This window comes from Sinocyclocheilus rhinocerous, unplaced genomic scaffold, assembly GCF_001515625.1.
Source record: "Sinocyclocheilus rhinocerous isolate Xijiao unplaced genomic scaffold, SAMN03320098_v1.1 scaffold1049, whole genome shotgun sequence".
NCBI classification, from domain to species: Eukaryota; Metazoa; Chordata; class Actinopteri; order Cypriniformes; family Cyprinidae; genus Sinocyclocheilus; species Sinocyclocheilus rhinocerous.
This window is the reverse complement of record NW_015652136.1, coordinates 321092-341933: the sequence shown is the minus strand read 5'-3', so window position 1 is coordinate 341933 and position 20842 is coordinate 321092. Positions and strand designations below refer to the sequence as shown.

Genomic DNA, 20842 nt, shown 5'->3' with positions numbered 1-20842 from the left:
GAAATTAATTACAGATACACAAATATATATAAAATCTCATGTAAAAACATCTATATACACAAGTGCATCAATTAATTAATTCAAATGTAAGTACATAATAGTTGATAATAGTGGGTCTGTACTTCAGGCCACATTAAAACAAAGAATGGCATGACTGGATTTTTATTTGCATGCTCTGAATTTTGAGATGTTGATTGAGTTTGCATTGATTCAGCACTACATCTTTAAGCACGACATGCACAACATGTTCTTTAAGTGAACCTTTTTCTGTGCAACAGACTTGATGTGATTGTGCTGTGACCATTTTAATATTTCAGTACAGACTGAAATGAGTAACCAAGCATATCTGTTCACAGCAAAAGCCTGTACTGATGAGAACATCTGAGACAAGATCCAAGAAAATCAGACCACCATCACCCATTACTATAAGACAGAGTCTAAAAAATATAGTTCGCTCAAATATAGATATATGCCATCACATTTGAGACCCATTATAACATGAGTTTTTACACACTGCGAGTGAGTGGAGGGCCGATTAACAGAAAAAAGTAACAGCGAGTCCCTGATAAAACGTTTTAAATAAATAAAAAAAAATAAAAAAATAAAAAACTAAAGAATTCCAAAACGCATTGAACACTTCCCTCTGCATCGAAACATAATGGATGGCGGAGAGACACATTCATTCTGGACTGATGTATAATAAAGCGTCAGAGGTGCGAGTAGCATTAAAACCCTGGCAATGAACATGATATTAAAGCTGAAAATAAAAGCAAACAGAGGCAAAACACAGATTAAACGAAGCTCAAAAGCACTGTTGAGATAGAATGAGCATCTGGTGATCGCTCCAAATATTCTCAATGAGAGGAGCACAGGGCCAGTGATTCAGAGTCTGCTTTCTCCCGGAGCATGAAAGAGGTTGACTTTCACATTACGTCCAGTCTTCCTGGGCGGTTCATCTCTCAGTCCGAGATGATTGTCTTCAGCGCTGTCATCGAGCTCGCTGTCATCGTCGTCTCGCTCCAGCGTGTGCCAGTCACGTTTGAGTGGGGTGAGCTCTGGAGCAATTATATCTCCATCCTGAAACACATTCATGTGCACACCAGTGTTACTGCGAGCCGGACAAGGGCTAGAGAACACATGAGATATCCTCAAGAACTCTGGGAACACTGGAGCCAACTGGCTCTCACTGACAGAAAACAATACACTGATAACTACCAGAAATCACCCGTTTCACTGACTGACATGCACACACTGTTCTGATTATAGTGATTACAATAACTGGCTAATATAACAAGGTACTAACCCTGAACCTACTCTTTAACCCCAAACCTAACCTTACCCATGAAGTTACATTATATTAGCCAGTACTATCTTAGGTAAGTACACTATTTTACAGTATGTGTAATTACAAAGTGCAACCTGCATCACGAGAAAACCACATTTACAAGAACTGAAAAAAAATCAGTTTTTTCCTCGATACTGCAAAGGAAAACGGGTTAATGCATTTACACAACCGCAGACATTGATAGCTTATTTTAAGTCCTACCGTTTTCAAACAACACAAGGATGAGTAAATGATGACCATTTTCATTTTGGGGTGGAGTATCTGTTTAACTTTTAATGAACAAGTATTTTTAACAAGATATGTTTATGGTTAGTGTTGGGTATCGTTTGAATTTTATTGATTCCGATTCTTTTCGATTCCCAGTTTCGATTGAAGTTCAAGTTCACGTTCAAGGTGCTTTATTGGCATGACATTTGTGTTACAGTATTGCCAAAGCATTTTAGATGCCTACAATACAGAATTAAATACAGTAATAATAATAATTCAATACAGATTCCAATGTGATTAAATAATAATATCAAACATTTATCCTGTCTCTCTTTTTTGCAAACCATTTAAGACAGTACCAAGATTTGACGACTACAGTAAGATTTAACTTCTACTGTTCATAAGATTTTGGTAGGCTACTATTAGATGGATAGCCTCAATGTCCTAATTCAGATGGGCTACCTGTTTTTTTTTTTTTTAATGGTATATCAAAAAGGGTATTTTTTTTAAATGTGATTGTTGGTACATTTTACCAGTTTTTATCATACTTTCAAAACAAAAATTAAAATAGGAAAAATATGCAATATGAAAATAATTGAAGACAAAATGTGTTTTACTGAGAAAAAACAAGATTTGGTTTTTAAAAAGCCTTTTTCCAAAAGGTACATCTGGAAAAAGAGGGGTCGTCTTATAATCAGGGTCGTCTTATATTCGGGCCAATACGGTAAATTTGAAAGTAATGTCTGAGTGATGGATTTGTTCGATATATTTCAAAGTACCAAGTATGTTTGAAAATAACACTGGAATTTGAATTATTACAAAACTGCAGATGCCAAGTCTTGCCTGAGGTTTGGTGAAGTTCCTGTCCATGCACCACTGGACGAAGTACTTCTTAGCAGCTTCTAGGCTCTTGTCATCCGTCTTCTTACAGTAAACCCTGATCAGCTGCTCGGCGAAGCGCTCCGGCAGCAGTTTGGACACCTGTTACACCACACGAACATCAGGAACACAGGCTCTGTGTTTGTCTGGAGCATATCTTCTTTTGCACTAGAAGCAATACAATCTAAACACGCATACTCTCTTCAATAGGGAAATTAATTCATAATCAACACTCTAGGCCTTTGTGTGTGTTTGGGGGGGCCATATGACGGAATCAAATTTTCCTGTTGTGATAATTGCTGAAGCGCGTCTATCACGGTATACAGTCCCGCTATTGAAATAAGCTGCAAAAGGGCATTATAACGTTTTTTTTTTTTCTTATCACAAAAACAACTTAAGAATATTAGAGTGCAATAGGTAACACTTTACAATAAAGTCTCATTAGTAAATGTTAACTCATGCATTAACTAACCAGAAGCTATGATGTTAATGTTAGTTACACATCAGCATATGCCTAGTTGAAATCTTCTCTGGCCAGAGGCTGAAACGCTGGTAAACTGCTGGCTGATAGTCGCAGCACAGGCAGATCCATCGTCTGGAGCGTACCTGTTTTTTGCGGATCTTGATGGCTTTGGTGGGATCTTTCTTGCAGTAGAAGTGGACATTGTTGATGGGGTTTTTCTCCTTCATTCCATAATCCATGTGAATGACCTAGAGAACAAAAGAGGACAGTTTACATAATATAAGCAGAATGATCTTAAGCAGCTCTTGGCTGATTCTTTAACTACACACGTTCATTGATGAATGGTACGATTTCACAATCTGAGCTGTTGGGTTGAAATTCATGGGAAGTGTCAGTTTTCATGTCATCTGACTGAGTGGTTGTGTAATGTCTGTAAGCAGAAGCAGCTCTGACTATTACAGGTGTGTTGTAGCTGTTAAAATGAAACACAGCAAACGTACACGAACTACAAAGTCCTCTGCTGTCAGGTTGGCGTCTGTGCCGCTGGGCTTTGAACCGGCGACCTCCTTTGCCCAGTCAAGCAGCTTCTCCTGCAAGAGACTTCACTTATTTAATCAGCCACTCAGTCACCTACAATTATCTTGGCTCCTTCTTTATCAGCTGAATCTACGACCTTTCTCCTATAAAGGGTCATGAACAGCTCCCTTCGGTCATTATTCACTCCAAACCCATAAGACTTTTGTTCATCTTCAAAACACTCAAGGACACTTTTAAAGTCCTCTCATCACTCATGTCCATCCGCTGAAAGTCAGCTTTATTTGTGTGTGTTTGTGGTTCACCGGTGAGGCGTCCAGGTGCGTCTCGGCTGTGGTCTGACCCACACACTTGTACAGCCGTCTGCAGACGATGTTGTGCAGGATGGCTCGTGCCTCAGACAGCTCCGGCGCAGACGAGTACAGAATCAGCTCAAATATGTGATCTGAAACATGGCACACAACCCTCATTTCTTCCCTGTAACATTTAACCATATGCTTTCTGACCCTGCAATAAAGGACTTTGATCATTTATATGATGGTGTGTGCATATATTCACATAGCACAGCACTAAAACTTTGACTAAAACATGGATGTTAAAAAGAGTGCATTACTCAGAGCGAAAGACCTCACTGTGGCACTCACAAGCACAGACAGCATGCCATCCCCAATTCAGTTCTCTTTCAACGGTCAAATACACACTAATCATGTCAAAATGCCCCTCACGTGGAGTACGGACATAAACACAGTCGAAGTGTCTTTACTGAATGTAAATAGCTGAGAGAAAACCAGAAGCACACAGGATCGAGACGCACCTGTGAGTTTGGTGTAGGCCTCCATGTCGTCTATAGCTGAAGAGATGCTGAAGATCCTCCCAGAAGAGCCCTGGATCTGAATATGAGGATCAGCCTTTACAAAAGCCTCCGTTATCCTGATACGAAACAACCAGGACAGAACACTTCAATCGCACCGAAGCTGTGAACAGGACAATGTGTGGTTCAGTGAGGAGAATACACACATGGTCTCGATGATGTTGCCCACTTTGTGCTGATACGCCCGGCGATGGAGGCAGTTGCGAGTGTGGAACATGTCGTAGAGATTGCCAACTTCCTGTAAACATTAAAACAATCCAAAATGCTAAATCAGAAAGGCTTTTTATTTCTTTGACATTCTGACTGATACAGAAGCACTTCTGAACCGGATCAAACCTGCTCAAAAATAAAAGACTCCGGGTGGCTTTGCACAGAGAAGCTGTCGAGCCACCGGAGGTCATGCGCTCCTTTATTTTTCCTAATAACCTGGATTAACATTACAATGAGAAAAGAAACCAATCAATGTGCTGGTTGCTTTGGGAGATTTGACAGCATATGCTGCAGCTCTGTGTTGATGTCCATTAGCATACAGTTTTCCCAGCGGTGTACATATTCTGTACTGTTCTGATGTTTCTTTCTACGGTCTAAGTTTGATGCATGCACAGTCTGTATATCGTGTGCCTCTCAAGAAATCACAGCTTGTCATAAGCAGCATCAACTAAGACTTCATGACTGTCAATCCAAATTCAGCTGTAAGCAGCTCTAAAAAGACAACAGGCTCATTATTCAGCTCAGTTCAGTTCAGGCTTTATTCTCAGATGAACGTGTCAGCGCTTTTGATAATTATTACTCAATTTAAACCCCAACTAAGCAAGTCAAAGGTTACTGAGTGATAAAGAGTGATAGAGAAACATGGATGAATGAGAAAATAGCGCGCTAGGCCCGAGAGCCCAAAGGTTTTAAAATAACTATGCAGCAAAATCACTGCCAACAGACACGTTATACTGTTGTCACGATATGTACTGTCACCATGTAGTCCAGGAGCACTGCTGTAAGCTGGCAGTAAGACTCGACGGCACGCTTCCTCTGCTGTAAACTCACCTCAACCAAACACCCCAGATTACACTTTATGCCATATCGCTCAGGCCTACTGGAGCATTTCCCAAAGCTGTTTGGCCAATATTACTACAGTTTCAACGGAGGGTGCTCTCACTCACATTTCACTGCGTCAGAGAATGATGTGAAATGATGAACAACTAGTTGTTTAAATATGCATCAGAGTTGTGTCTCTCTTCTGTATGGGTGCGGTGCAAGAAAACCACAGAGTATGTTCTGACTCATTAGTGGTGCCAGATCTTGCCAGAAAAACAACAATAAAAAAAGAACAAGCACATAAACTTAAATCCAAACACGCTCTCTTAAAAATAAGCCACATACCACAATATAGCAACCTGCAGCTGCCTACTTTAATAACTCCATGAACTGGATCACTTTATGAGCAACAAGCCCAAACACATGATGCTTAATTAGCATCTCTGATAATGGCTTCATCTCTATTATATCGACATACAGTAGTTTAATTACGAGGACATCTGAAAAACAGTGGAGGACACGGCGTGAGCTGCTGCAGGGAATGAGCAGCAGTTATTCTAAAGCATGGCTGATGAACAAATCAGATGATAAGATACAGTTAACATGCACAGTTGCTCTGACAGATACATGTGCGGACAGTTAGGCTACTCGTGCGGTTTAATACGCTTGAGATCCAGTGCTTTCCTCAGTGCATAACTCATATTCTCCACCTGTAAATGTTAGAGAGTCATGGAAACATGTCCATTCTGCTGTCAGGAGTGCATGAGCCTTCATTTCAGTCAACGAGCGCCAAACAGACGGAGAGCAATAAAACAGAACCACAATAATTCAGACTAAAATATATATGTTTTCCTAAAATATTTGTAGTTTGGCAATAAATGTGCCATGTGTAGAATTTTAAACCTACAATAAGTGTGTTTTTATGAGAGCAGTAACTGTATCATATACATTGCAATTATTCTGTGCTTTTGTTTTTATTTATATTCACTTTTAGTTTAGTGAATTTAACTTCTGCTTTAAAATAGCATTATTTTTGTTTTTAGATTGTAATGTTGCTACAATGCTAGGATGCAGGATGTGAGCCAATTTTTAAAAATAAAAACTGATTTTTAAATTAAGTAATTTTTTTTTTATCCAAATAGAAAACTGTAGAAAATAGCCACATGTATACCTCATTTTGCAATTCAGCCAAAAAATTCTAATTTTTTTAGGCATATCGCCCAGCTCCATGTACAACACACCCAAAGTACCAGTTATTTATTTCTACCGACAATGTGTTTTCTGTCCAGTTTTAGCTTGATAAAAACACATATTTTATATATATTTAATTAATTAGAACAACCGGAACCGGGAACACTTCCCATAACACCCGATGTACTTGCTACATCGTTAGAAGAATGGCATCTACGCTAATATTAGTCTGTTTCTCTCTTATTCCGAGGTCACCGTAGCCACCAGATCCAGTCTGTATCCAGATCAGATGGTCACTGCAGTCACCCGGATCCAGTACATATTCAGACCAGATGGTGGATCAGCACCTAGAAAGGACCTCCACAGCCCTGAAAGACAGCGGAGACCAGGACAACTAGATGAGCCCCAGATACAGATCCCCTGTAAAGACCTTGTCTCAGACGACCACCGGGACAAGACCACAGGAACCAGATGAGTCCTCTCAGAGGAGAACTGGCCCCCGACTGAGCCTGGTTTCTCCCAAGGTTTTTTCTCCATTCTGTCACCGATGGAGTTTTGGTTCCTTGCCGCTGTCGCCTCTGGCTTGCTTAGTTGGGTACACTTCATTTCCAGCGATATCGTTGATTTGATTGCAAATGATTGCAAAGATACTATTTAGACTGAACTGAGCTGGATGATGACATCGCTGAATTCAATGATGAACTGCCTTTAACTGAAAAATTAGTGTTTACTATTGTCATTTTGCATTATTGACACACTATTTTCCTAATTAATGCTGTTCAGTTGCTTTGACACAATCTGTATTGTTAAAAGCGCTATATAAATAAAGGTGACTTGACGAAACCATCGCATGTTTCACATCAAATAATTTGTGCTGTCATTGTGCTGTCGTTTCTGAATCACAGCCAGACTCTGTTGAATGCATGTATCTTTTAGTTTAAACTGTTATAATAAAGTCAAAAAGGAACGAGCACTGAAATCAGTCGAGCACTGTACAATAAACTAAATCAATGAATACACACACAGTCAGTATAACAACTGCAAAATGTACCTTGTCTCTGGTGCAGATGTGCTTCTTTCCTTTCACTTCACACACTCGTGCAAATTTGAGGAAACGCTGGTAGTCGAAGTTGTTCTGAATGCCGAGATGATAGCAATCACTGTCCAAAAGAACACACTTTCAGTTAGCAACGCTGAAAACAGCATCATTAGCTTGGTGCAAATCGTCTTACCGAGCAAAATAATCCCACTTATCCACATCTATGCCGTTTCTTTTGTTTGCTACTATCTCATACAGGAACGATTTCTCCATCGGCCTGCCCTTATATGGCCACTGCAGGGTTAAAAGAAAAAATGCTGCACGTTACTTTGAGTAGAGCAGAAGAGTCACTAACCTTTCGGGAAAGACTAAAAGTATTCCACACAGCTGCAGTGGTTTCTGAAGCGATGAGGGGGTGAACAGAGCCCAAATCAAATACAGAGAAAACCACAAGCAATGAGGCTGGATTTCACTTCAGTCTGTTCTTCATATCAAGTGAGCACATGGCTTCAGCAGTCTTGCATTAAACCAGTGTAAGCTTTACAGTATGGACAAACACAGTGCTCCGCAGAACAAGGAACCGGAGTCAATGACGCAACCGTTGGTATAAAGGCTTTGTCAGCTTATTTCCCACAATAACACTTTATAAAACGGTTTCCATGGAAATAGTGGGTTGGGAAAGTTGTATCAAAGTTATATTCACATTATTTAGTCCTTGAATTTGTCTTGAACAGCAACAACAAAGCTCTACAGAAACAAGTATGTGATGTTGATGTCAAGCGATGGTTTGTCATACATGTGTTTTACACGAGGCAGCAGCCGTACGCACCGAGCTGTTGAAGACGGAGTTATCCAGCGGCCCGGCGATCTGCTCCTTAATGAACACCAGGTCGTCAGGAAGAGTCAGCCCATGGCGCTCCATGACCTCCTCCAGACCGTTCACTCTCACCAAGTGGTCAAACATCTGAACCGAGGCCATCTCGTGCTGCACAGCAGAGATCAAACCTGTCAGTTAGCGTTACTGGCGGATCAGATCTACAGGCGAACATGATGAATCCCACACCACAGAGCTACAGGAACAGATGTTTCTGTCATCTGTGTGTCAGCCTACACACACAGAGCCGTCTCTTTCCTCTCAGCAAGATGATTCCAGCTGTCAGACCCTTGAGGACTACTAACGGTGCACAGAGTAACACAACAAGCTGAGAAACGGGCCAATCGCATGCATGGTTTTACACTGGGGACGGTTTTAACACACGTACCTTCCATTTCTCTCCAGGTCGAACTTTAGGGATGAACATGCCATCAAACAAATGAGAAAACGGGCCATGACCTGAACAAAAGACAAAAGGCTATATTAAAGAATGAAGATGCAAACCCATTAAAGCCATTAGCATGTGCTCTTAGTTTAGCGGCTGTGAATTTGAATCCTGAAGAATGTCCAGTCACTGGCCTTGTTCCTGGTTTGTGGTCAAATTTTGTAAATTAGGCCCAAATTACAAAGCAGTAGGAGGTAGGGCTGTCCAATAAAAATTAGAATTTAAAATATTTGTTAAATTTAAAATAAAAATCCACATTGAAAACAGTTCATTCTAATTTTAGGTGTGCGTCAGGCAGCCTTATCAGACGATGTAAGTGTCGTTGCATTATAATGCTTTTGTTAGTCTATCCAGTTGAAGCACTAGATGCGGCGCTGCTGCGTTGTTCATTCAAAATACTGCTGAAAAAGAGAACAACGATGTGGGGAAGATGTTGTTTACATCAAAACTGAAACCAAACCGTTCACACAGAACACATATTTATCACATTTTCTAGAGGGACATCTATCACCGTTGCACTCACGTCTCGCACAAGAGAGACGCATGTTTAGAAAGCCCTGTAAAATTAATGTAAGTTCAACTTTTTAAAAACAAGTCTCAAGACTTTATGGCGGGTTTTTCCCCATCCCACTGCATCTCATGATTTAAATGAAAAAAGTACTCTGTGTGATTGGCTTTCGGCCCTTTGTATTAAACTATGATGCTGTTTCGTTTATAATGTTTAAGCAACTTAATTTTATTCAGTTTATAAACTTTATTTTATACATTATGCACTTTTCCACAGATAATCGTGTTATTTTATTGCTTTGAATAAGCCTGCATTAGTAATATTTTCTGTGTGATTGGCTTTCGGCCCTTTGTATTAAACTATGATGCTGTTTCGTTTATAATGTTTAAGCAACTTAATTTTATTCAGTTTATAAACTTTATTTTATACATTATGCACTTTTTCCACAGATAATCGTGTTATTTTATTGCTTTGAATAAGCCTGCATTAGTAATATTTTGCTCGATGCGCCCTCTTGTGGCCTCAGGAGAGAAGCCAAACGCTTTTCTTCACCCTAACTGAAATTATGCATTTTAAATTAGAATATAATTATTATATTGATCATATTTAAGTACAAAATTTGAATTGAGTTTTTCAGCCCTAAATGTGAGATCAAGGCCCGAAGTCAGTCATCACATCTCAGAAAGTATCCGGATTATTGAAATGTTCCTTTAAACCAATCATTTTATCATCTGACTGTAACGAACACGAGTCACTGTGGATATGTTGTGACTCGCTCACCTTTCTACCTGAACATGAGCGTCACTCACCCAAGTCATGGCACAGGCCAGCAATCTGCACACACAGAACATCTTGCTTTGTTATGAGGAGCTCCGGCTGTCTTTCATTGAGAGCCTGCACTAGACATCCGGCCAAATATCCCACCCTGCACCACACAAACACAAAGCAGCACATAAAAAACAGCGACTTTGTAGAAAACACCCATCCCCACTGCTCCACTCGCTTGAATGCATGTTATTCATCGGTGCACTGCATGCTAAAAAATAGAAATCAAAAATACGGGTTATATTTGCTACCCTCCATGTATCTGCAAAAGCCTGCTCCAGCTCTTTCTCTCAGAGCTGATGTACCTACCCGACGGAGTGCTCGAAGCGGTTGTGAGAAGCCCCGGGGAACACCAGGTAAGTCCCTCCCAGCTGCTTGATGTGGCGCAGCCGCTGGAACTGAGGAGTGTCTATGAAGCGCAGCAGCAGAGGGTGCAGCTCGATGTGGCCGTGGATCGGGTCGTTCAACACCTGCAGCACAGCATTACACATCACCTTGGCAAAGCTCTGGCGCAAGCATTAGAGACATCTGCAGCCTTCCCAAAGCTTTAGCATACCTTCATGGACTCATTGGAGACTTGCCAGAGTTTCTGCAGGCAGTGGAGGATGTGCAGGCGTGATCCCAGAGGGCTGAATGAGGAAATACAGAATTAACTGCAAAAATAAACTGGGAACGAACAGCTAATTTTCAAGATGGGCTTGACTGTGGTAGAAGCGCGGTTTCTACTGTAATGAAGTAACACTTACAAAACACCCATCTTCTCCAAATGCGCTTCGGTGAGGAACGGCAGGCCTGGCCCTGTTATGCCATGTTCTGAGAAACAGATAAATAATAAATAAAAAACTTGATCAAATTCATATAAACTAAACAACACTTTCATTAGGAGCCACCTCTTGCAATCATTCGTTTTCCGTCATGAAAATTTTCCCGCCATTTTGAATTTTTCTAAAAAGCTATTTTTTCGGACTCCTCCTGGCCTTATGACAACCCTGACCTGAGAGCACCTGCACCGTTTTGGCACACAGATATGGAAAACGGCTGTTTTTGCTAATAACTTCTGAATAATTTGGCCGAATTTTGTCAAAAAAAGCTTTTTTTATTTTTTTTTTACACATGTCGGCATATCGTTACGAAACTCGGTTTGTGTTTTCAGCATCATGCCCTCATTTACTCAATTTTGTCAAATCATACTTCAATAAAAAATGCTAGTAGTTTTTGAATATTTCTGCCTATTGTCACGATTCCTTGGATCATGCCGAGAACATCCAGATTAGGGTTGGGAATCGAAAATCGATCATTCGTTTTCCGTCATGAAAATTTTCCCGCCATTTTGAATTTTTCTAAAAAGCTATTTTTTCGGACTCCTCCTGGCCTTATGACAACCCTGACCTGAGAGCACCTGCACCGTTTTGGCACACAGATATGGAAAACGGCTGTTTTTGCTAATAACTTCTGAATAATTTGGCCGAATTTTGTCAAAAAAAGCTTTTTTTATTATTTTTTTTACACATGTCGGCATATCGTTACGAAACTCGGTTTGTGTTTTCAGCATCATGCCCTCATTTACTCAAAATTTTGTCAAATCATACTTCAATAAAAAATGCTAGTAGTTTTTGAATATTTCTGCCTATTGTCACGATTCCTTGGATCATGCCGAGAACATCCAGATTAGGGTTGGGAATCGAAAATCGATTCAGATTCCAGAATCGGACACTCGTTGTCGCATGTCTAATTAATTAAAATCATGAAACTTAAACAATTTAACATCAATTTATTAAAAGTTTAACAAATAATACATGTTTAGGGCCCTATGAAATGTTTTTATTTTTCCAACCTTATGTTTTATTGTTACCAAATTCTGTTTTAGCATGTCTAATTATATGAAAGCATAAAAACAAGTTTCAATTATTCTTACAATAGCCTTAGGATTTTTTGCTCAGAAATTCTGTGTTGAGTATTTACATTTTTTAAGGCATAAAACATTAATTTAATCAATATTTTAAGTAATGAAAATTAAAGTTTTATTTTTTTGGAAAATAAAGGGGATTTAATATTACAATTAAATCACTCGAATAAATATTGTATGATTATTCCTTAAAAATAAGGTTTTAATAATTTTAGTAGTAGTAGTAGCAGCCTGTTACATACATTCTACTCAACAATAGTAATATATTTCTGCCAATGCCCTCGAAATAAACCTAACTTTTATTTTGACGGGTTGCCGTGAATACCTTTACATTTCTGTGTGTATATGATATGAGGATAGTTTTACTCAAGTGAAACGGTCAAATGCTCATGAAGTGACTCTCAGAGCAGTTCAGGAGATGTTGTTCATGTATTTATGTCCTCATTAGTGAGACGGCAGACGCTAATATCACCGGAAGCGTCACGAGCGTGTACTACACAAAACCACGCGTCTGCACCATTCATTAACACATAGACACGCAGAATTCATATTTAAATAGTCGTTTTGCGGCTTAATATTTACAAATACTAGTGGAAGTGGGAGTGTGCTCACTTGTGCGCGATACAGAGAGCGCGACCATAACGTAGAGACAGAAATGTCATGTCGTCGCGTAAATAAGATGAATAACAAGGCTATTTAGTTTGTTTAATAAAAGAACAAGGTATAGACATGTTCTATCGGAAAGGTAACTTTAAATTACTTCTGTTGTGATCTGGCGCTATAGAGGAAAAATAATTAAATAAAATTAACTTGACCTTCAAGGGGGGGCGGGGGTGCCATTGGGAGGCAGCCCTCTACGAACACCTTGGCAATTGAATCGCCATTGGCTAGTAAATTTTTTTGTTTACTCGCCAGACTGATAAATATATACATACACATATACACACACACACATACACATATACATACACCCATATACACACACACATATACATACACACATATACATACACACATATATACACATATATATATATATATATGTTTGTGAAATGGCACAGTTTTATAAATATCTGAAAGTACACTCTTAACATCAGTCAGTCAAGCATTATAATATGATAATCATATACACACACACACATACACACACACACACATACATATACACACATGCACATACATACACATACACATATACACATAAACACACATATATATACATATATACATATACATGTTTGTGAAATGGCACAGTTTTGAAACAAAGCGACGGCGAGTCGTGCACCTTCACACTAGAGTTTACGATACGTTGTGCGCTACGCATCCATTCAGATGAACTGAAAAACACTGAAAAGCACAGATCGCTTGGCGGAGACGAGAGTGAAACTCTGAAGCGCTCAGTCAGAGTGTGTTCGGCGAGTGAAAATATATCTGAGCTAAACTTATACTTAGCCTCCAACTCACACACTGGCGAGTAAAATCTGAGAATTTATTAGCAATTGGCTAATATTAGACATCATTTAGTCGCCAGAGTGAAGATTTAGTCGCATATGCGAGTGATTTACTCGCAATGTAGAGGGTTGGGAGGGCGGCCGCCCCCCTAATATAATAGCAGGGGAAACACTGCTGTTGATTTCTGTTCATGGTATTCAGCTCCAATAAATGGTTTGCAAAAAAAAGACAGGATAAATGTTTGATATCATTATTTAATCACATTGGAATCGAAACTGGGAATCGAAAAGAATCGGAATCGATAAAATTACAACGATACCCAACCCTACATCCATACCAATTATCCCATAATCTGCTGAACTTCCTTTCCGCCATTTTGATTTTCTTTGAAAACATACTTTTTCGAACTCCTCCGAGACCATTGGTCAAATATTCACCAAATTTGACTCCGATCATCTTCGGACCATGCCAGCAAAAAGTTATGGATTTCAGTTTTCATTTGTGAGCTGACAAACTTCTGTAACTGACATCAAACTTTATGAGTGCCATTGTCACCTCACACTGACCACGCCACACCAATTTAATAACAGCGCCACCTATTGCTCTGAAGTAAAAAGCAATTATGTCACATTACAGCTCATTGTATTTATGGGTTTTCAACCATTTTGCTTCAAATCGTCTCCAGGTGTGTTTCTTTAGGCATTTTTGCAGTTGGTCTGATGCTCCGTGCCTTGTTTAGCTCCTCATTCTGCCTCTGTTGTGCTTGCTGCTATATTTATAATTATACATACAATAATAATATAATAATATGCAATTACCATGACAACTAGGGTTGGGTAAGAAACCCGGAGCCAATATGGCACAGGTACCTGTGTAACCGGTATGTACTAGAACCGAATCAGAACGCAGATTTCTGTGCCATGCCTGAGCGATCGATTGAAATATTTGTCCTGGTTCTCCGAAATAGACGCAAGAAGCTTGGGCGTCGCTAGTCCATTTTTAGCGGGGCTATAGCGATTAACTCCATAAACTGTACACAAATTCGTGATCGCCTCAGAATCAGTCCCCTTTCAATTTCATATGAACACGGCGGCATCTTTGTCTCCTCCCCGTCTTTCAGCGCGCTCTTCAATGCGCAGAACGCGGCGGACTCACACAGAAACAGAGGACACAAGGTGTGTGTTTTAGCCCTTAACACATATGAACGCATACTTTATAAAACAATCATGTGGCTATTTTCATTTGAAAATTTAATTTGTAAGATACAGTAAGAACATGAACAAAGAAACAAAGTAAAACAAACACAATATAAATAAATATGTACAATTACAAATACAATAAAACAAATATACAAATGAAATGAAATAAACAGTGCTTTAATTCATCCATGAAGTGCTACTAACTAAACTGTGTTTAAGTAAATACTCTCCAAGCCGGCCATTTGGACATTTTTGTGTGTATTTGATTGTTTGGACATGTGCCCGAAGCTCAAAGTGTAATCTGTTTGTCCGTTTTGGAGCGCGCCGCGCGCACACATTTCAGCCTGAGGAACAGTGTCTCTTGTGCGGATTGTGCTTTCAACATTTATCAAACATGTCCCGCAATTTAGCAACAGTAAAGACGGCATCTTACAACAATCACAGACTGAGCTGATTCTGACGTTAAGTTTGTGTTTTAGGGAGGAACGAATGCGCACCGCTGTGACGGGAAAGAAGTTGCGCAATACGAAACGCAGCTAGTTTTTAATAGCTTTACCTCATGTCTTCTTTTGTATAATCCTTAGAAGCCAAAATCGAAATAAAAAAATTAAATCAGCTTAATATAACAGCCACAGGCCTAAAGTGTAAGCAGATGTTTGAATGTTTAGTTCTCTCTTCTATCATAATTAAACAGGGCTTTCATGTTGCGCGTGCTGAAGCTCCTCCGTGTGGGCGCGATCTTGCTTCTGAATTGTGAATAGCAAAAATGCATCATAGACAAATGTTTGAAAAACAGCTGGCGACTCTGGTGAGATAGAATTGGCAAGATAATGTATATATAGCAATAATACATGTATGTGTGTTTTATTAATTTTTCCAGTACCGATAGCAGAACAGTTAACGTCAGAGCTTATCAATACTCCGGTCTTTCATAATTTAGCCCCGGGACCGATTAAATACCGGGTTTCGGTACCCATCCCTATTAAAGACAGTGACAGACAGCACTCATTTTAACTAAATATCAGCGTGATCGACAGAGATACAGTAGAAACATTGTGTGGTTTTGTATTAAATAATGACCCAGATCGTGAAATACATTTATTAGCCTTAGAGTAAGGGAAGCACAACTCGGGAAATGAGAGCATCCGAGGAGCATGTGAATGTTATGTATATTTATTTTAAATATTTTTAAATGTTCTTTAATGTTATCCATCGGCTCTTTTTTTTTTTAAAGTGACGGTTCAGTACCGTTTTAAAAGTATCGATTTGGCACCGGTATCGTAAAAAGCCCAATCGATACCCAACCCTAATGACAACGCAGTGTGGCGATAAACAGACCATTAGCTGTTCTTACAGCAGGAATTTCTTATTATTGTTGATATAAATGTTGCAAATAAACAGGAGACTCGGATGTATTTTGAACGGTCAAATGGTCTTGATGAGTATTCATTACGTGAACAAACAGATGAGGAAGAACCCGCACATTAGGTCTGCTGCTGTCTGTGTCATTAAAGTGCCTGCAGTGTGTAATGTAGATGTCTGTGAATATAAATCATCTGCAAAGTTGTAAAGCCTAAAGTGCATGATAAATGAAGTTATTGTCTCCCACAATAAAGAATGCCTCTGAAGAGTGAGTGAGGCGAATCTCATCCCCGGGGTCACACATTAGCATAATGCCTGCTATGTTCTACGTTGGCCGGCCGCGAACAACTTGACCAGCATGTGATTTTACTGACGACTGCTTCTCTAAACGCTTGCTCTTGAAAGATGAATCAGTACCCGGTTTATCTGGACCAGCTGCTCCACTGAATCACCACCTGTGAGTCTGATGAATAATAGAGCTTTATATTTTCTACTGAGCGTTCAAAATACACAACTATGACAACTGATAGTTTTCACGTCACGCTCTTACATGAACATCCACATGGAGGGCAAAACAAGGCTTTCCTTCACTGACCGCCAGTGATTTTTACCAGGTTTGCATTAAATAGTAAGACAATGATATTTAAAGGCCAAATTCACTACACACATTGATGATGCAGACTTTATACAGGAAAGCAGATGAACCCAGAATATAAACGCAATGTGCAAAGTTTAAAGGGGTCATATGATGTGATTTCAAGTTTTCCTTTCTCTTTGGAGTGTTACAAGCTCTTGGTGCATAAAGAAGATCTGTAAAGTTTCCTGATCCTGGGAGAGTAGACTACAATGCCGGCTGTTCTGACTCACAGACTGCAAGTACGTTTTTTAAATTTAAAGAGTTTTTATAGTGTTTTCACATTAAACGTTTCACAATTTCCCGCTGTTTTTAGTGATTGAAATATTGAAATATAGCGGCGGGTGCTTTATATGGATTGCTAATGGCCAGAACTTGCATTTTGTTCACATATCTTTATTTTATTCTTTTGAGAGGTGATCTACATATTTTTGGATTGGAACAGATAGAAAATTGACAGTCTTGTAATAATGTATTTAATGTCAAAAAATCAATTCCGAGGGCAAATATTGCTTTTTTTTTTATTTTAATGAAACTTCACAAACAGAACAGACATAGTCAATGTACAGTCTGAGCTGCACTAATACATATAAACACAGAAAAAACACAGCGCTAATCAAGTAAATATGTTAAAGGACTCACATACAGAAAGAGTCTTAACTTATTTCTTGTTATATGAATGAAAAATCGTCTTGATATATAACTGAATTTCTTTTTTAAGAACCAAAAACTAAATTAAATGTATAATTATTTTTTAAATGTGATTGTTGGTACATTTTACCAGTTTTTACCATACTTTCAAAACAAAAATTAAAATAGGAAAAATATGCAATATGAAAATAATTGAAGACAAAATGTGTTTTACTGAGAAAAAACAAGATTTGGTTTTTAAAAAGCCTTTTTCCAAAAAAGGTACATCTGGAAAAAGGGGGGTCGTCTTATATTCGGGCCAATACGGTAGTATTCTTTTATTTTATTTGCAGGAATATTAGTAAAACCAAATATGACGATCTATAAGCACAAAGAAAAAGTGGGTCAATATTACGAATGATAAATCTACACAAATCTTTCCAGAATTTCCTTCCATGAGAGCAGTGCCAAAACACCTCAGACATCCTATTACACAGCTCAAACCTTTGGCCTTGCACATTTAACAAGAACATGCTTTTCTGAGCAGTATCTGTGCCAAATTTGAAAGGTTAGGCTACTTCCTTCACGTTATTTGCCAATAAATATTAGTCTGTTAAAGTCCAGATGGCCTTCCATCAGTCTATTCCAATAAACTATGACAATGTCTGCTCTAAATATTTACAACTCCAGAGGCAAAACAAAGCTTCCCAATTGTAGTGTCAAGTAAATCAAAAGTGGAAGGGGGCACAAGATTAATAACCAAATAAATAACAAGCCTCCATAATGTAAAAGTGGTCTGTCAGCGGTCCGCGCTTATTTAGCGTGGCGTCTGCAGCCCTCTTGGCTCTGTGTGATCAGCTATGGCAAGCCGCTTTCGCTTTTATTCATTATTGATCATTCAATGAATCTGAATGGCAGCCTACGGTGACATTTAACTAGTGTAAATTCAATTCCTGATATCAAGAACTCATATCCTGCTAAAAGCCAAAGCGGCTTGCCATGATCAGGCAGCTCTAGCTGCTTCTCTAGTTCAGTCTATTTCGCGGATCTGCTCCTCTGTCTCCTCTCTGCAGTGCTCGCTATGCACACGGATCGTGTAATATGAATAAACACAAGCATTATTCAAATCTAGTCGAGTATTTGTCATTGTGAAGATGTTGTTGCGTGTCATTGATCAGCGCGGTACCTCTGAACATCTGCTCCCACTGCTCGAGTCCTTCTCTGCGCAGATATAAGACCGTTTCGGCCACGTCCCAGCGCCTGAAGTCCGCATCACAACCCTGCTTCTCACGCAGAACACCGTCTGCTTCTTCTCGTGGCCGTTTAATTCCTCTTTCCATCCTGAAACACTTGCGAGAGAACACGCGCAAACTCTCGCATGGAAGCCGGTGTGGCGGCTCGCTGCTTCTTCTTCTTTGGTGTTTTATTGGCGGTTGGCAAACCAACTGGTAGGTGCATTACCGCCACCGACTGGACTGGAGTGTGGATCAAGATTTATGCAATATATATGATGGGTGAAAGAGGGGAAAGGGCCAAACAAAACTAACATAAAAAATAAATAAAAACCCCTTTAACAAAAACATTCTTCTTAATAAATAACAATAAACATATTATTTATATTCTCTTACTTAATTCACATTCTTTTATAAACTTAATAATATCATCATATATCTTGTTAGCTGATTTCCCCAATAAACCTGACAAGGAAAAGTCATGGTGTTTAACTTTCTTCATTGACTGAATAATGCGATATCTCTCATTGTTGTATTTTACACATTGAAGTAGTACATGTTTAACTGTTTCTTGTTGATTACAGTGTACACATTCCCCAGTTGGGTGCTTACCAATTCTATATAATGTACTATTAAGTCCAGTATGTCCAATTCTAAGGCGTGTAATGATATTGCCTTCCCTTCGATTCCTACTCTCCTTTCTCCCAGCATCAACTGTTTTTTGTATATTATACAAATGTCTACCCGTTCCATGGTCATCCCAATATATCTGCCAAACTGATTGTGTATATGTTCTAATGTATACTTTAGCTTCTGCTTTACTTAATGGAATATGTAGATCTACTTGCTTTATTCTTAGAGTTTGTTTAGCCAGAATATCCACCTTCTCATTTCCCTCCACACCAACATGAGCAGGAACCCAAATGAATTGTGTAGACATACCCTTAACATTAATTTCATACATCTTGCAGAATAAAGTTCTGTTATAATGCTACTCTGTGCGGTCGTCACCGGTCTATTAAAACACACAACATATTAAAGCGTCTTTGGTGTTTCCATGTTTTCTACAAAACAAAACCGGAAATCGAGGGGTGTATGACGTCATTGGCAGGCGACACTATAGACACGCTCCGTGCCACTAGTTAAAATTGCTTATTTCTCTGGATTTAAACATTCTTCGAAACATTTGGAATAATGTAAGTACACAAGTCAGCTGTTCTAGTGGATTTTGGATATTTTAATAAAAAAATCGTACATATTGTGCCTTTAAGGCTCTTTCACACGGAACGCAGCGTGCGGTAAACCTCATGTTTGAACACAAGACCCTCCAGATGTAGGGCTGAACGGGAAAGCTATCAATGTGTCTGTCCAGTAACTAATGATGAACACGCAGTTTGCAGAGAAGCATTTCAGTTGATCATGGTGGACTGACTAACTTAAAGGGATAGTTCACCCAAAAAAGAAAATCCTGTCATCGTTTACACACCCACAAGTTGTTCCAAACCTGTAATAATTCCTTTCTTCTGTTGAACATAAAAGAAGATGCTTTGAAGAATGTGGGTAACCAAACAGTGTCTGGTCCCAATGACTCCGATAGTAGGCTATATTTATTCCCCTATGGAAGTTACTGGGGACCTGCAGCTGTTTAGATACCCACATTCTTCAAAGTAGCCGATCTTCTTTTGTGTTCAACAGAAGAAAGAACTTTATGCAGGTTTAGAACAACTTGGGTAAATTATGAAAGAATTTTTATTTTTGGGTGAACCATATTTAAAGTGACAGACACATCCGTGCTTCTAAAGGTATCGGCCTATTGTTTTATTAAAATTTATTTGGATAGTCTATTAATATTCCATACATTATCCGTGCTTGGTAGACATTATTTCATATTTGTCATATACAATTTGGCATTTAAAAAGTGCTAAATTATTTAGATAAAAATGGAACAAATAATTACATAATAATGTAGTCCTAATTTAAGCAAATGAATTAAAAAAAAAACACACAGAAATTCATCCCATCCAGGTAACAGCTGCAGAACTGTCAAAAAAAGACTAATAATAAATAATGATGATAAATAAAATAATCAAATGAAAAAATATCAATATAAATTAGGATTGTGACGGTGAGGAAATTTTCCCACCGGTTAATCGACGTGTGACAACACCGGTAATACAGGTATCACCGTTGGGGTGGGGGTGGGGTCATTAGTTC

At 39.0% G+C, this 20842-nt stretch overlaps 1 protein-coding gene across 2 annotated transcripts; it reads right to left on the bottom strand.

Moving 5' to 3' along the window:
• Positions 1-286: 286 nt before the first annotated feature.
• On the bottom strand, positions 287-18824 carry samhd1 (SAM domain and HD domain 1). 2 transcript variants are annotated; one of them, XM_016519114.1, is made up of 16 exons: positions 18583-18822; positions 10960-11026; positions 10770-10842; positions 10523-10683; positions 10198-10313; positions 8824-8894; positions 8391-8546; positions 7755-7855; positions 7574-7682; positions 4446-4537; positions 4243-4358; positions 3734-3873; positions 3395-3484; positions 3038-3142; positions 2396-2533; positions 287-1077 (listed from the first exon to the last, which is right to left on the bottom strand). In XM_016519114.1, exons 1-16 carry the CDS (start codon positions 18734-18736, stop codon positions 883-885), a joined length of 1884 nt encoding a protein of 627 aa, XP_016374600.1. In that variant the 5' UTR covers positions 18737-18822; the 3' UTR covers positions 287-882. The 2 variants fall into 2 exon arrangements, with proteins under 2 accessions (XP_016374600.1, XP_016374601.1); XM_016519115.1 differs by lacking the exon at positions 3395-3484 and having other exon boundaries at positions 18583-18824.
• Between the last annotated feature and the right edge of the window lie 2018 nt (positions 18825-20842).

Bases quoted from the DNA above. Each gene is read 5' to 3' on its own strand.
- samhd1 (XM_016519114.1), bottom strand. From the start codon at position 18,736: ATGGAAAGAGGAATTAAACGGCCACGAGAAGAAGCAGACGGTGTTCTG. The intron at 4,359-4,445 runs GTGTGTATTCTC...GTTTCGTATCAG, and splicing joins GGCAACATCATCGAGACCAT to GATAACGGAGGCTTTTGTAA. The intron at 3,874-4,242 runs GTGCGTCTCGAT...GCCATGTTTCAG, and splicing joins GGCCTACACCAAACTCACAG to ATCACATATTTGAGCTGATT.